The sequence below is a fragment of the Carex rostrata genome, chromosome 19, assembly GCF_964058835.1.
Source record: "Carex rostrata chromosome 19, lpCarRost1.2, whole genome shotgun sequence".
NCBI classification, from domain to species: Eukaryota; Viridiplantae; Streptophyta; class Magnoliopsida; order Poales; family Cyperaceae; genus Carex; species Carex rostrata.
The window spans coordinates 7,948,509-7,960,878 of record NC_135936.1 but is presented as its reverse complement, the minus strand read 5'-3'; the positions used below and the strand labels follow the sequence as shown (position 1 = coordinate 7,960,878).

General features: G+C 34.4%; 2 protein-coding genes across 6 annotated transcripts; one reads left to right on the top strand and one right to left on the bottom strand.

Moving 5' to 3' along the window:
- Window positions 1-3,499: 3,499 nt before the first annotated feature.
- On the top strand, window positions 3,500-7,374 carry IQD21 (IQ-domain 21). 3 transcript variants are annotated; one of them, XM_078321135.1, is made up of 4 exons: window positions 3,500-3,618; window positions 3,737-4,048; window positions 5,907-6,377; window positions 6,665-7,374. In XM_078321135.1, exons 1-4 carry the CDS (start codon window positions 3,529-3,531, stop codon window positions 7,214-7,216), a joined length of 1,425 nt encoding a protein of 474 aa, XP_078177261.1. In that variant the 5' UTR covers window positions 3,500-3,528; the 3' UTR covers window positions 7,217-7,374. The 3 variants fall into 3 exon arrangements, with proteins under 3 accessions (XP_078177261.1, XP_078177260.1, XP_078177262.1); XM_078321134.1 differs by having other exon boundaries at window positions 6,662-7,374; XM_078321136.1 differs by having other exon boundaries at window positions 3,511-3,618; window positions 3,743-4,048; window positions 6,662-7,374.
- A 25-nt stretch (window positions 7,375-7,399) lies between these two features.
- LOC144571765 (uncharacterized) lies at window positions 7,400-11,990 on the bottom strand. Of its 3 annotated transcripts, XM_078321137.1 has the most exons (11): window positions 11,738-11,990; window positions 11,245-11,428; window positions 10,691-10,773; window positions 10,301-10,401; window positions 10,041-10,136; window positions 9,822-9,875; window positions 9,368-9,516; window positions 8,742-8,859; window positions 8,487-8,574; window positions 8,174-8,376; window positions 7,400-7,662 (listed from the first exon to the last, which is right to left on the bottom strand). In XM_078321137.1, exons 1-10 carry the CDS (start codon window positions 11,850-11,852, stop codon window positions 8,177-8,179), a joined length of 1,188 nt encoding a protein of 395 aa, XP_078177263.1. In that variant the 5' UTR covers window positions 11,853-11,990; the 3' UTR covers window positions 7,400-7,662; window positions 8,174-8,176. The 3 variants fall into 3 exon arrangements, with proteins under 3 accessions (XP_078177263.1, XP_078177264.1, XP_078177265.1); XM_078321138.1 differs by lacking the exon at window positions 11,738-11,990 and having other exon boundaries at window positions 10,691-10,768; window positions 11,245-11,379; XM_078321139.1 differs by lacking the exons at window positions 7,400-7,662; window positions 8,487-8,574 and having other exon boundaries at window positions 8,209-8,376.
- Window positions 11,991-12,370: the final 380 nt, after the last annotated feature.

The window sequence follows — 12,370 nt, the reverse complement described above, 5'->3', positions numbered from 1 at the left end:
TCTTTAAATTAAATCTCATAATGCCTTTTGATGTTAAGGATCTCCCAGATCTCGTTCTGTTGGAGGAAGAAAGACGTCCCGATACGACCCAAGTGATGGACCTTCTGTTGTCCCTGTCCCAGGAAACACCAGTGGGAGATATGTAGGGTTTTGGCAATGGCAACCCTCCATCTCCAATGTTTGGAGAAGAGGAGGAGGATGAAGACCTTTTAGATATGTAGTACTTAGTTTTTTTTGTGCATGTTATGTTGTTTAGATATTTTCTTAGGTTGCTGCCTTATGTTTTGTGCATGTTATTATGTTTTTACTACTTTCTCATGTTGCTACTTTTGTTTTGACCTGTTGTAAAGACTTGCCACATTTGATTTTGGTACCAATTTTAGGTACCAGATCGATTGTGCTAAGGATTCTGATTTCAATGAAATCGGTGGTATATACCACTATTTTTCAAAAAAAAGAAAATAGAAAAAGAACACAATAAGATTAAATGAGAAGGCAACCATCTCTCTCCTCTCACTCCCTTTCTCATTTCCCAGATAATAATTATTTATATTTAATTAAAAGTAGCATTATACATTTTTATCGTCATAAAAAAAATATTATTATATTTTATAGCATTGTTACTAATTTAAGTTCTTTTTTACCGGTAATAGTGATAGGACTAATTAACTTGGTTAAATTTCCAAAATTTAAACAAAGTAAGTCACAGTTAATACACATTGAAATTTTTATATGTTAATATCTTAACAATATGGAACAATCATATTACATATAAGTTGAATGCACATAAATATATATATGTTAACAATTATGCACTTTTAGTTAACATAAAGTGAATTGTGGACAATTTATGCAATGTTGGTATGACACAAGCACTTTGGAGTGACCAGGTTATTTATTTATTTATTCAATTATTTTTCTGGATGACTATCTTTGCATTTTAAAAATTCCTCCAATAATGTTTCTATTTTTGAAATTTTTGATGGGTACAATTGAAATTTTATCTAAAATTTAAATCTTAAATAATAAAATAAAATTATTAGATGTGATATATGCTATTGTTTTTTTACACAAACAATTACGGTGCAGCATTATTGCGAAATTTTTTTTCTTACCATCCTAAAAGATCAGAATTAAATGAATACCATCCATTTATTTAAAATTCAGATTTCACCACGAATTCGGACTCAGTTCGCGGACGGATCTCCAATTTGAACTCAGACTTAGGATGCGGACGGATTCGAACTCAAACCCAGTATGAATTCGGATAAGTTCGGATTGGAAATCCGTCCGCGGATGAGTCTAAGTTCGGATCAATCCGTGATGCTTCTGTTTAGAGATCGAATTGTTTGTGGATTTGCAATTGGACGAAGACAGTTCAAGAGACAATTGAGGGGATGGGAGATAGAACGGGAGCAGCAGAACAAGCTACTCCTTAGGACACTGAGGGCTGGGTCACACAGTTCTTTCATGAGATGGAATGTTTGAACCAAGTGTATCAAGAGGGTTCAGGGACGGGACGGGAGACAGCATGAAAACTCTGTTTAGACGGTACACTGACACGAGTTACTATTGTCAGAAAAAAATTACAAAAAATATACATCCTTTTCATGCCTGGCTGAAATTAGTGAATTCAGATCAAGTGCAACTAGATCTAAGTCGTCGGTTTTAAGTTGGCACGAATCTGAACGGATTCTCTGTATCTAAATAAACACCGAATTTCAGAATTTAATAATAGCTAATTGTAATCACTGGGAGGATAAGGACTACAAATTAGCTGGCACGATGCAACTATTGTCACAGGACGGAAAATTAATAAAAAAAATAAAATTTATCCGTATAATATTTGAATTATATTTTTTAATATCGTTTTGAATTATTTTTCAATTTAACGAATTTTACTAACAATACAAAATTTATTTTAAATTATTCGTATTATTTACAAACTATTTATTTATTTTTGTAAATTTAGCAATATTTTGCTATTTGCGTTATAATATAAAGAGCTGCATTATAGTCATAAAATATTTATCTTATAAATTTTAGATATTGTCAAATTATTTCAATCATGAACTAGGTATAGTGAAAGGCAGCGACATTGGTTAATTTGACCGAGTTACATACTTACATTCATGCAAATACACTTATAATAAGACAGCTGTACAATAATGCATAGTCCGAGATCAAATTATAATTAGCGGATTTTTTCTACATTAGTTATGTATATGAAACTTAAGATGCTTTCTTTTAGCAAACCGATAATAAAAACAAAAAATCTTGAGAGTCAACGTGAATTGGTGAGAATCCAAATGATCACAAGCTTTTTGTTTAATACATTTTTCATCCACACAATTTATACTTGCTATGCGACATATTTTACTGAACTCAGGCTCAACCAATTCGTTCGTAGACTGGGTCTGAGTTCGGATCCGTCCGCATACTAAGTCTGAGTTCGGATTGGGAATCCGTCTGCGGATTGAATCTGATTTTAACTTCATTATATATTTTTATATTTTATTTTGTTAAAATTATAAAAAAAATGAGGCATAATCAGATAAACACTTTTGAATTCTTAACATCATCATATTACATGAGTTTTTTTTGTTTATAAACCATAACTAAAAAAAATCTTTCTATGAAACCAACGCGGTTACTTTTTTTTTTACAGAAATATAAGAACTGAAATGTCAGTCCGATTTTTTTTTTGGACTGAAATAGCAATTCGGTCCGAAGTATTTTCACAATTTGTAATGTATTTTTTCTCAAAATCTGTGAAAACAGTAGGGACCGAAATGACAATTTGATCTCAAGAAAAAAAAGGAACCGAAATGATATCTCGGTTCTTATGATTTTGTAAAAAAACAAAACAATCAAGTTGGTTTGGTAATTTTTTTATTTTTTTATTTGTGGTTTCTAAAAAGAATTCCATATTACATACAGCAGCCATATTCATCGTACTGTCCAGCAATTAATGTAGGTCGATGCATCTAATTTCTGACATGAATTAATTTTGTTGTGTTTTAATTGGTCGACGCGGCCTACTAACGACGCCGTTAAAGGGCAAAGATTGTTGGATTTCAGGCGATTGAAAAGGAGCGGTACGGTTAGATGTGCATTGGATCAAATTATTTTTTTGTTAGATTGAATAATTTTAAAATTTATACCGATCAAATATACATGAATCTCAATGCAAATTGAAGGGCTTCCGCTGAATATCAGACCATCGATCCGACTGAAACTAAGCTATGATGTAATAAAATGAATAATTAATTGGATTCACATAGTTCTAAACCGTATCATTTATAATTTTATATGATGGTCGTTTCCCTCTATTCACAGGCAAATATTGGACCGTTACTCCCGTGATACCAAGAATAAATACCCAACCGCACCTTCACGGCACCTCTGTTTATACACTCATTAAAAAAATTAATTCATTTCTTCATTTTTCTTTTTGTCACCTTGCTCAGTTGTTAGCGTTCTCACTTCTGAGTCTCCCCCCTGACACACACACACACACACACACACATGGGGAAGAAAACAGGGAACTGGCTCTCATCTGTCAAGAAGGTTTTCAGACCTTCATCTTCTTCCCTTTCAAAGGATCAAAACAAACGGGTAAGTTTCTCCATCATGAATTTACCAACAGCATTATGATAATTCTCTGTTTTACAGGGTGGTTTGTGGAAGAAATGCATGACATGTTTTCTCTAATTATGTTTTCCTAATTATATAGACACAGGCTGAGAGGGAGAGAGAGGTGGTAGAGGAAAGGGGCAATGAGGCGGCGGAGATAGTTTCTGTCGAGCATTTCCCTGCAGAGACGTCGCCAGATGTAACAAATGATGGCATAGCAGTAACTGCTGATAATGACGAGGAGGTAGAACAGAGAGAACGCCGAGCTGTTGTTGCGGCTGCGGCTGAGGCTGCACTCATGGCAGCCGAGGCAACCTCCAGGATGATCAGAATGGCGTATGGACGCACGAAGGCTGCCTCCAGGGAGGACCGGGCTGCTTCGCGCATTCAGTCATTTTATAGGGGTTACTTGGTAATATTTTTATTTCAGATAAATTTATGGTTCACATTTTTTTTTCCTTTTTTGTGTAAATTTCATTATCTTTTTCCTCAAAAAAGGAAGTCCTAAAGTCCTGTAGGGGTAAAGCCTTTATTTAATTAACAAAAAGGTTTTAACTTACATATGCATTTTCCAAAATCACTCATATAACTTCTAATCATTTAGTACAAAAAATCTTACTAGATATATTATAATTTTAAATGATGAAGAAAGTCCGTAAGTCTCTCATTATATTCTGTTCATCAAAATTTAAATCCATTTTTTTAAGAAATTCTAATACTTTACATTTTAAGGCTTCTCCAATGAAATGAATTGAAACATTTACAGTGAAATCCCTACTTTTTAACAAGTAAACACTTACTCTATTTTGTATTGGCTAATTCCCTATTTCATACAGATGGAATAGAAAATTAATATTTTTTTAAGAAATGAAATTGACTCAATATTATTTCACTTTTTCATAATTTTAATTATTAATTTGTAATCTGCTTACAGAACATGAAAATTCTGAAGGAAACTTCTAATGCAGATATACCCGAATTTTTTTAAATACAATAATTAAAAAAAACCCATAGATTTGGGAGATTTTCACATTTATCCGGGCCACAGTCAATCTGTGATCCATTTATGGGGGGTCGTAGATTGGCTTAGACTTAGACGTCTCCAAAACTTAAATATATTCAATATCACAGTACATTTTTTGTGCTTTTGGGAGACCTCTAAGCCAATATGCGGCATCCCATAAATGGGCCACAGATTGGTTGCGCGGTCTGAGTAAATATGGAAATCCTCAAAATCTAGAGTGTTTTGATTTTTTTTTTTTTTTTTGTGCTACAAATAAAAATTTCGGCAGATATACAGTTATGAGGGTCCTTATCCAAAAGGTCATTGTTTTGCTTGATATATAATACATCTGTCCCATTACAAGCAAGGTTAAATGTGTTTTTTTTTTTTTTCAAAGATTGCATGCTAAGAAAATTAAAGATTGTACTGAAAGCACGCTGTATTTGTCAAGGTTGGTAGGTCTCTATATAGGCATTACTTGTCACACATGCTTTGCGTGCTACTCTTAAGTCTCAACCGCTAAAACATCAAATTGCATGTGAAAGTTCTTTTCGTGACCTGTGATTATTTTTTGAGGGAGAATCACTTGATATTTTTTATTTTAATAATTTTTACAAATAAATTTGAAACTTAAAAATTTAAAATTATTGACATAATTTATAATATCTATGTTGTGTCTATAAAAATAATGAGATTTGATTTATGTTATAGTATACATCAACTGATTTCAAATTTGAGTCTGGTGGGTTTCCCACTGTTCGATTCGTTTTAAAATCCGTACATGTTAGATCTATACAAATGTTGAAGTGCACGAATATTGAAGCAGTGCGCATAGACTTGAAACCCATTTTGAGTCCGATGAGTGTGGGATCCAAATTGTTTCCAATTAATAATTGGCACGTGTGCCTTTTCACAATTCACAGTAGTATATCAGGTCGTTGGAACCCTCTACACGGATTCGACATACTACAGGACCACAAATACCCAATAAATTCAAGCTTGGCGGTAGATCTTTTTTTTTTTTTTACTGATTATCATTAAGTTCATTTGATATTGTATACAAAAGAAATAAGAAACAAAAATTGTACTCCAGCTATGCATTAATAAATTTTTCAGAAATAAATTAAAAATTTGTAGATTCCAAATTTCGATCCTTACCTCAAATCATCAAACCAGTGATAATTGGTCATTTTAATATCTGAATCTATTCATTTTTTATTTATAAATCCGTCAGTATACAAAATTAAATTTGATATATTGCATGAAGGCACGGAGGGCTCTGCGAGCATTAAAAGGTCTTGTCCGGCTACAGGCACTAGTGCGAGGCCACCATGTCAGAAAGCAAGTCCAGGAAACGATGCACAGCATGCAGTACCTGCTTCGTGCCCAGGCTCGTGTGCGTGCACGCCGGCTCAGCCTCTTCAATCAATCAAACAAACAAAAAAAGCAATGTGTCAATGCAAAACGACGAGTTCACATGCCACAAAATGGAAATAGCTGCTTCAAGGACATTGACATGAAGGAAGAGACTGAAGGAAAGGGAGAAAGAAGGGGTGAGAAAGAGGAAATTGATGAGGAGAGGAGAGGTTTCATGAATAGTACTAACAGGAGTCCTCATAGGTATGGAGATTGGGATGCAAGAAATCAAAGCTTTGATACAATCAAGACAAGTGCGCAAAAGCGTCATGATGCGGTTGTCAGGCGAGAGAGAGCTCTTGCATATGCTTATAGTTGTCAGGTACACATCAAAATCTAGCTCTTAATCTCTTATTATTTACTTAATTAACTTAATTGTGGCCATATCCAATATATTTTAGTGTCAGTCAGTTAGTTTTAAAATGGCAAGGTATCAGTGCATATTTAGTAAAGAATGTAATCATCTGGTATCAGCGCATATTTACGAAAACTGATTTGATCATGGATAAACACCATGATCCTTATTTCAAGCCAATATCAACCCAATGCGAAACAACCTTCTCTTACAAGTTAATTTTGGTTAAATATTTCTGTTACCATATGCAGCAGCAATGGCAACATGAGAAAGAGAAGCAGCAGTGGGGATGGAACTGGCTGGCGAGTTGGATGGCCAGCCACCAGCAACTCCAATCCACCACTGATCACGATCTCACCTCCATCCCGACAGCAAAAATTCCTGCCTCAAACAACTCTACCACAACCACCAACCCAAATCACACCGATCACCTCTCAGAGAAAACCGTTGAGATGGACACCAGTCACGCCTCAACTACTGATCAATTTTTCCATAGGCCCCCGACAATACCTGGTTACATGGCTGCGACGCACTCGGCACGTGCAAAAGTAAGAGCTGAGTTGCCTCTCCCAAGGCTGCGTGAAAGGAGGAGATCTGGATTGGGAGGGTTCGGTTTGGGCCTTGGTGCTGACTCATCGAGCTCTGGTGGAAGGTTGAGCCCAGGACATGTTGCTGCAATGGCCGGGCTTCAGCCGGTGCAAACTGGTGGTACCAATGAAGGTTATAGCCCTGATTCAAGTTGTGTTGGCGATGAACGCACCCCACCACCATTTGGGGAACATGTTAGGAGAAGAGTTTATGCATGAATCCAAATTTGGCTTGTAATTAACTAATTATGCATCTGGCTTGTTACTCTATATACTCCTATGCTGATAACATTATGCTCCGAGTTTTGTGTTACTCATTTCCGAATTCAATATCACCCGTCTGATATTATCAGTTATATTTTTTTTAATGCTGCCCATAAGTTTAAAGCATGTCTCAGCATCTTTAACAAACAAGAAAGCATAAGCAATCGTTTGTAGATATATTAAATCATTTACAATTCAGGTGCAATCTATATATAATTTCATCAGAATGATTGCCAAAGAGCATACAAAAGATCTACAGAACCTCAAATTCATTGCCAGAGGTGCCAAGTATCTACACGCCAATAACTCTCTTCTCTAACTATCAAAATGCATCACTTAACATAAATAACTTGCCATGATGCTGAGTTGACATAATATGTATACATTTCAAAATTGCTCGGCTGAAAAGAAAAGCACAATAAGCTACTGTTAAATAGCTGGTACAAATACTAAAAGCCAAGGAATAGTTGAAATCAGTTAACAAGCTACAGGGAAAGAAGTATTTGAAAAAAGAGGGCAGATCCAATGCTGAAAACATTTTTCCTAAATGGTGCTGAATTTTAATCAAAATTGCAAAAAATAAATCCAAACTACCAGATGGGTTCTCAGTTCTCTATCATCTCCATTAAATGCAAGTGGTCAAAAGCGAGCTTCAAATGATAAATCCATACCATTAATGTGTCAACCACAACTTAGAAATTGACATAAAATATTATGGTCTGTTGATATTTAGGACTTGATAAACATTTGCAAAATAACTGAAATGATGTGAAATTGTGTACACGTGCTGCATGATATGTACAAGATATCCAAAACCCTGGCAAAATTTGCAATAAGAATTATCTTTTCTTTTTGGTGTTCAAAACTTTGACATTGGATCCTCCACTTTGAAATAATGTAATTGTGATTTACCTATTATGTCAAAGCAGTAACTCTGACTGGCTTCGCTACTCTGAATAGTCTCTTTATGAATTCAGTAATCACGAAAAACATGCCAAATATGAAAAGAAGTAGAAGTTGTAGCTTTGCAAATACATTGTATATAAGCAATAAACATGTCACACCATCATCATTTCTCTTCGTCAGAGAACCAGCAAATCCAGAAAGAAGCCCACCTGTATGATATTAATGATAGAAAGGTGTTCAACTAAGATAATTATTCTAATCATAAAAGATAATGATCAGAAGTCAGAAAATTATAATATTTCAAGTAAAGCACATGTACCGTTTTCGTCTGCTGTCAGGTTGGTCCATTTTTCTGGTTCAAGCTTTGATTGACTGGCTCTTATTAACTCCATGAGTGACATATTAACCTGTATCATTGAAACCTGTTAAGTTCTTTGACTTGAAAAGGTTTCATTAATTCTAAGGTCGAAAATTATTTGATAATGAAATTATGGTTTTCATAATTGGTTCTTTGCTATTTTTGTTCTATCATTTCACTCAAAAAATGATCAACACATTTAGCTTATTGTTTCACCTCAGATGATCTTTCATGACTCACTAAATGACCACCATGGAGCTCCACTATTCTGGCTACTGGGTAAAGTTTTTCTGCAAGCCTCCTCGCATTACATAGTCTAGCAATTATATCATCCCTAAACATTCATAAATTCATAGCATCAAAGTGCCAATCAGTACATTATGAAAGTTACTTCATCAATAGTAAAGGCATATCATTTATTATGAATTGCAGTACCAAAGGATGAGAAGTCAAATTTCATCCCAATTTTTTTCTTTCATTGTTAATTATTTTTTCTTTGTGCGCTTATTTGTTTATCTTTTTCCTTTCTTGGATAGTAGTTTCACGAATTGATCAGTAGTAGTATTAGGATGGGTGACCTCCTGGGAAGTCCCTGTGTTGTTGATTCCAGTGGGGTTTCATTTCTAGCCTACACTAACTTGTTTGGGAATGAAGGCTTTGAAGAAGAAGAAGAAGGATGGTAGTTTCTAAATGGTCTAGATGACCTAAATTGTGGTAAGCTGGAGAGTTCAATGAGGATCAAGTACCAGTATTAAGAAAATGGAAATATAAAATACCACAAAAATTCCCCGTAAAATTGGTTAATTACAGTTAAGTGAGAGAAAGAGAAATTACACGCCGACCTCCCATGAATAATTGAAACTAGAATCCCAGCTGATCGGATTCGGTCAAGTTCATCTCTCGTCAATTTATGAGTCCAACATGCATTGATTTGGCCTTCAAAACCATGATTTGATTGCATTCCACTGGATGATAAACCTTTGACATATTCCTGCCACCAGAAAAAATGCACTCAATCATATGAACAACCAGTGGGAAGATAAAGATTGTGAATTTTTCAGATTTTTTTTTTAATTGAGTTAATACAGTGGTATTGATGTCCATGCATTGATTAAGCTCTCAAATGTATAATCTTGTTTAAGCAATAGACTAAAAGAAAGAAAAATAAGTGACCGGTATATCAATTAATATGCCTAGCTTAAAAGACCAAAACAATACTCAAATTGAAAATGATTCTTATTCTAGTTGTTTTTATCAAATATGTGCAGATTGGGAACTAGAAAATGTGGTATGCACCTGATATAGAATCTCTCTTCTTGACCTTGATCCCACTTTTTCATCAAGAAATTCCTAAGAATAAAGAAGTAGATATATTTAGACCTTAGAGTAAATACAAAGACAACTAAACATATAGCTAGAAATTCTCAAGAAGCAAAATCCACTTAACAAAGAAAGCTAATCTGTTTCTTTTTTTTCTATGGAACTCAAAAGAAAGTACATTCCATACTCACTGACCTTTGTGAAATGAACTTCTAGGTCAACAATAGCCCTTTGTTCTGGTGTCTTTGCTCTTAGAAGTCGGTATGCAAGTGAAACAGTATGATGATTAAGCTACAAAATTGACAAGGAATTAATTAGCCATAAGTCATTTAACTAGACATTTCCTTGATATTAGAACAGCATAGCAATATTAACATGCTACCAGATCCAACTGAAATTGAATCAAATATATTATAGCTAGAATAACAAGTCAAGTGACATTCACCAAAGTATACCTTTGGGCAGCACTCAAATCCACCTCCACTTGTGTTAAGCAAAGCCAATGATAGTACCCTATCAGGTGCAATGGCAGCCATCTTGGAAGCAATCATTGATCCTGAATGTTAACAAAAAATAAGAAATTAAATGTGGAGGAAGGATGCTATCTACTGTGGAAGTGTGTGAAATAAACAAAATTGCACAACTACTGGGGTGAATGCTGTGCATAAAGACCAAGTCATTGAAAGTATACAAGTAACTAGGTCTAGAAAACGCATGCAGGACTGAAAAGGAATGCTCAATAAAAGTGCATGCTTAGGCATTTTTCCTTTCTTATTTGACTAAATTAAAATTTATTTGTTTGAATTGCAAAACAACTATTTATATATTTTTGTACTGCAACTTACCCATGGAATGGCCAAAAACATGAGCCTTTTTCCATCCGAGATGGTCCATCAAGACTAAGGCATCCTTTGCCATAATTACTGTTCTGGCATTAACAAAAAAAAAAAAAAAGAAGAAGAAAGAATCACAAAGCATGAAGCCATTGAGTTTGATTTTGAATAAAATATCAAAGGCGAAACTGCCAGTTTTCTTGATTTATGTATCTGTTTATTGCAACTGAAAAGCATTCTGAGACTCCTGGGATTTGCAGTTTATCATCAGTACCTTTAGTTTTTTTTTTTTTTAAGTATTACAATTATTGGCCATCCAAGCACACAAATTAAACCTACTTGTGATAACTTTCTCTAATTTATTCAATAAAAATTGCCTCTTTGCTTTAATTATTCAACACCTTTTGCTTCATTTCAAATCTTAACTATCATTGTAACTCCTTTGAATTTTTATTTTAAGAAAATGCAATTCTTATCTATTGCAAATGAAAATTAAGTGCAACAAAATAAAATGTTAAGGAGTGCCCCTTTAATTATAAAGCAACTAGTTAAATACAAGAACTCACGTATATTGCGATTTTTTTGTGGGTATACAGCTTTGACCAATTCCTCGGTTATCAAAGCAACATATCTCAATCTCTTCATCATCTTTTCTATTAAAATCAGCTGGTGTCTCCTCGTCATTCGGCTCAGTAGTGCCAATAAGTCCCTTAATTTGTGGGGCCCATGACTCGTAGGTTCCGGCGAATCCTGCACACAGATAAAAAGAGTTATATACAAAATATATGGAATTGGGAAAGTGGGATAGTTTTGAATTGAAAATTTAGACTTTTATCTTAATATTAGATTGGTTTTAGGAAATTGTTTATTTTTGTGTGAAATTCAGCTGCAATAGTTAAGAGAACTCAAAAGTGAACCCACATTGGAGAAGTATTCCTGAAAGTACCAATTCAAACTAACAATCAACTTCACTATGAAAATAATACAATGCATAGAAACACTCATCATAGAAGCACCTTCTAATAATTAAAAGTAGCTGAATGAAACGGGATGTTTTACCGATTATTAGAAGAACTTTTGTTGATCCATGGCCATATCTTTGATAAAAGATCCGTACACCTCCTTGGGTACCTTCCTCATCTCTAGAGGATTTGCTGACTATACAAAATGGCATCTTTTATCCTTCGTGTTATCTCAATTACAGTCCCAAAAGTAACAAGTTCATGGAGTTTCTGAAAAAGAATGGTTGAAAAAAGAGGAGAAATGGGGATTTGCCTTTGCATAATTTGAAGGAGAGCGTGTTGCCGTTTTCTCCTTTGAATCAGTTCAAAATGGGGTCAACAAACTAATGGGAGGCAGTCATAAGAGTGGGCTAAACTGCTAGGTGAACCTGGTCTACCGTTAAATACAGTAATTATGGGCAGGGAACTTGGATAATAAGTAGTAGGATCCGAACTTGAACATTAGTTTAAAATCTCTGCCTTTTCAAATCTAACTGTTAATTTGTTTAGATATGCATGTACAGAAAAATCAGTTGTTTAGAGATACCTACACAGAAAAAAGTTGATCAGCTAGATTTGAAAAAGTAAGAATTTCAGAATTACTGTTCCTGAAATTCAGATCGCAGCAGATTTATTTCCTAAGTAGTATTGTATAATGTTATAAAGAAGTTGAGTTGTTACAAAAATAATT

Coding starts and splice junctions, on each gene's coding strand:
- IQD21 (XM_078321134.1), top strand. CDS start 3,529: ATGGGGAAGAAAACAGGGAACTGGCTCTCATCTGTCAAGAAGGTTTTC. Junction 3,619..3,736: donor CAAAGGATCAAAACAAACGG/GTAAGTTTCTCC, acceptor CTAATTATATAG/ACACAGGCTGAGAGGGAGAG. Junction 4,049..5,906: donor CATTTTATAGGGGTTACTTG/GTAATATTTTTA, acceptor TATTGCATGAAG/GCACGGAGGGCTCTGCGAGC.
- LOC144571765 (XM_078321137.1), bottom strand. CDS start 11,852: ATGCCATTTTGTATAGTCAGCAAATCCTCTAGAGATGAGGAAGGTACC. Junction 9,876..10,040: donor TAGAAGTTCATTTCACAAAG/GTCAGTGAGTAT, acceptor CTTTATTCTTAG/GAATTTCTTGATGAAAAAGT. Junction 8,377..8,486: donor CCTGACAGCAGACGAAAACG/GTACATGTGCTT, acceptor AATATCATACAG/GTGGGCTTCTTTCTGGATTT.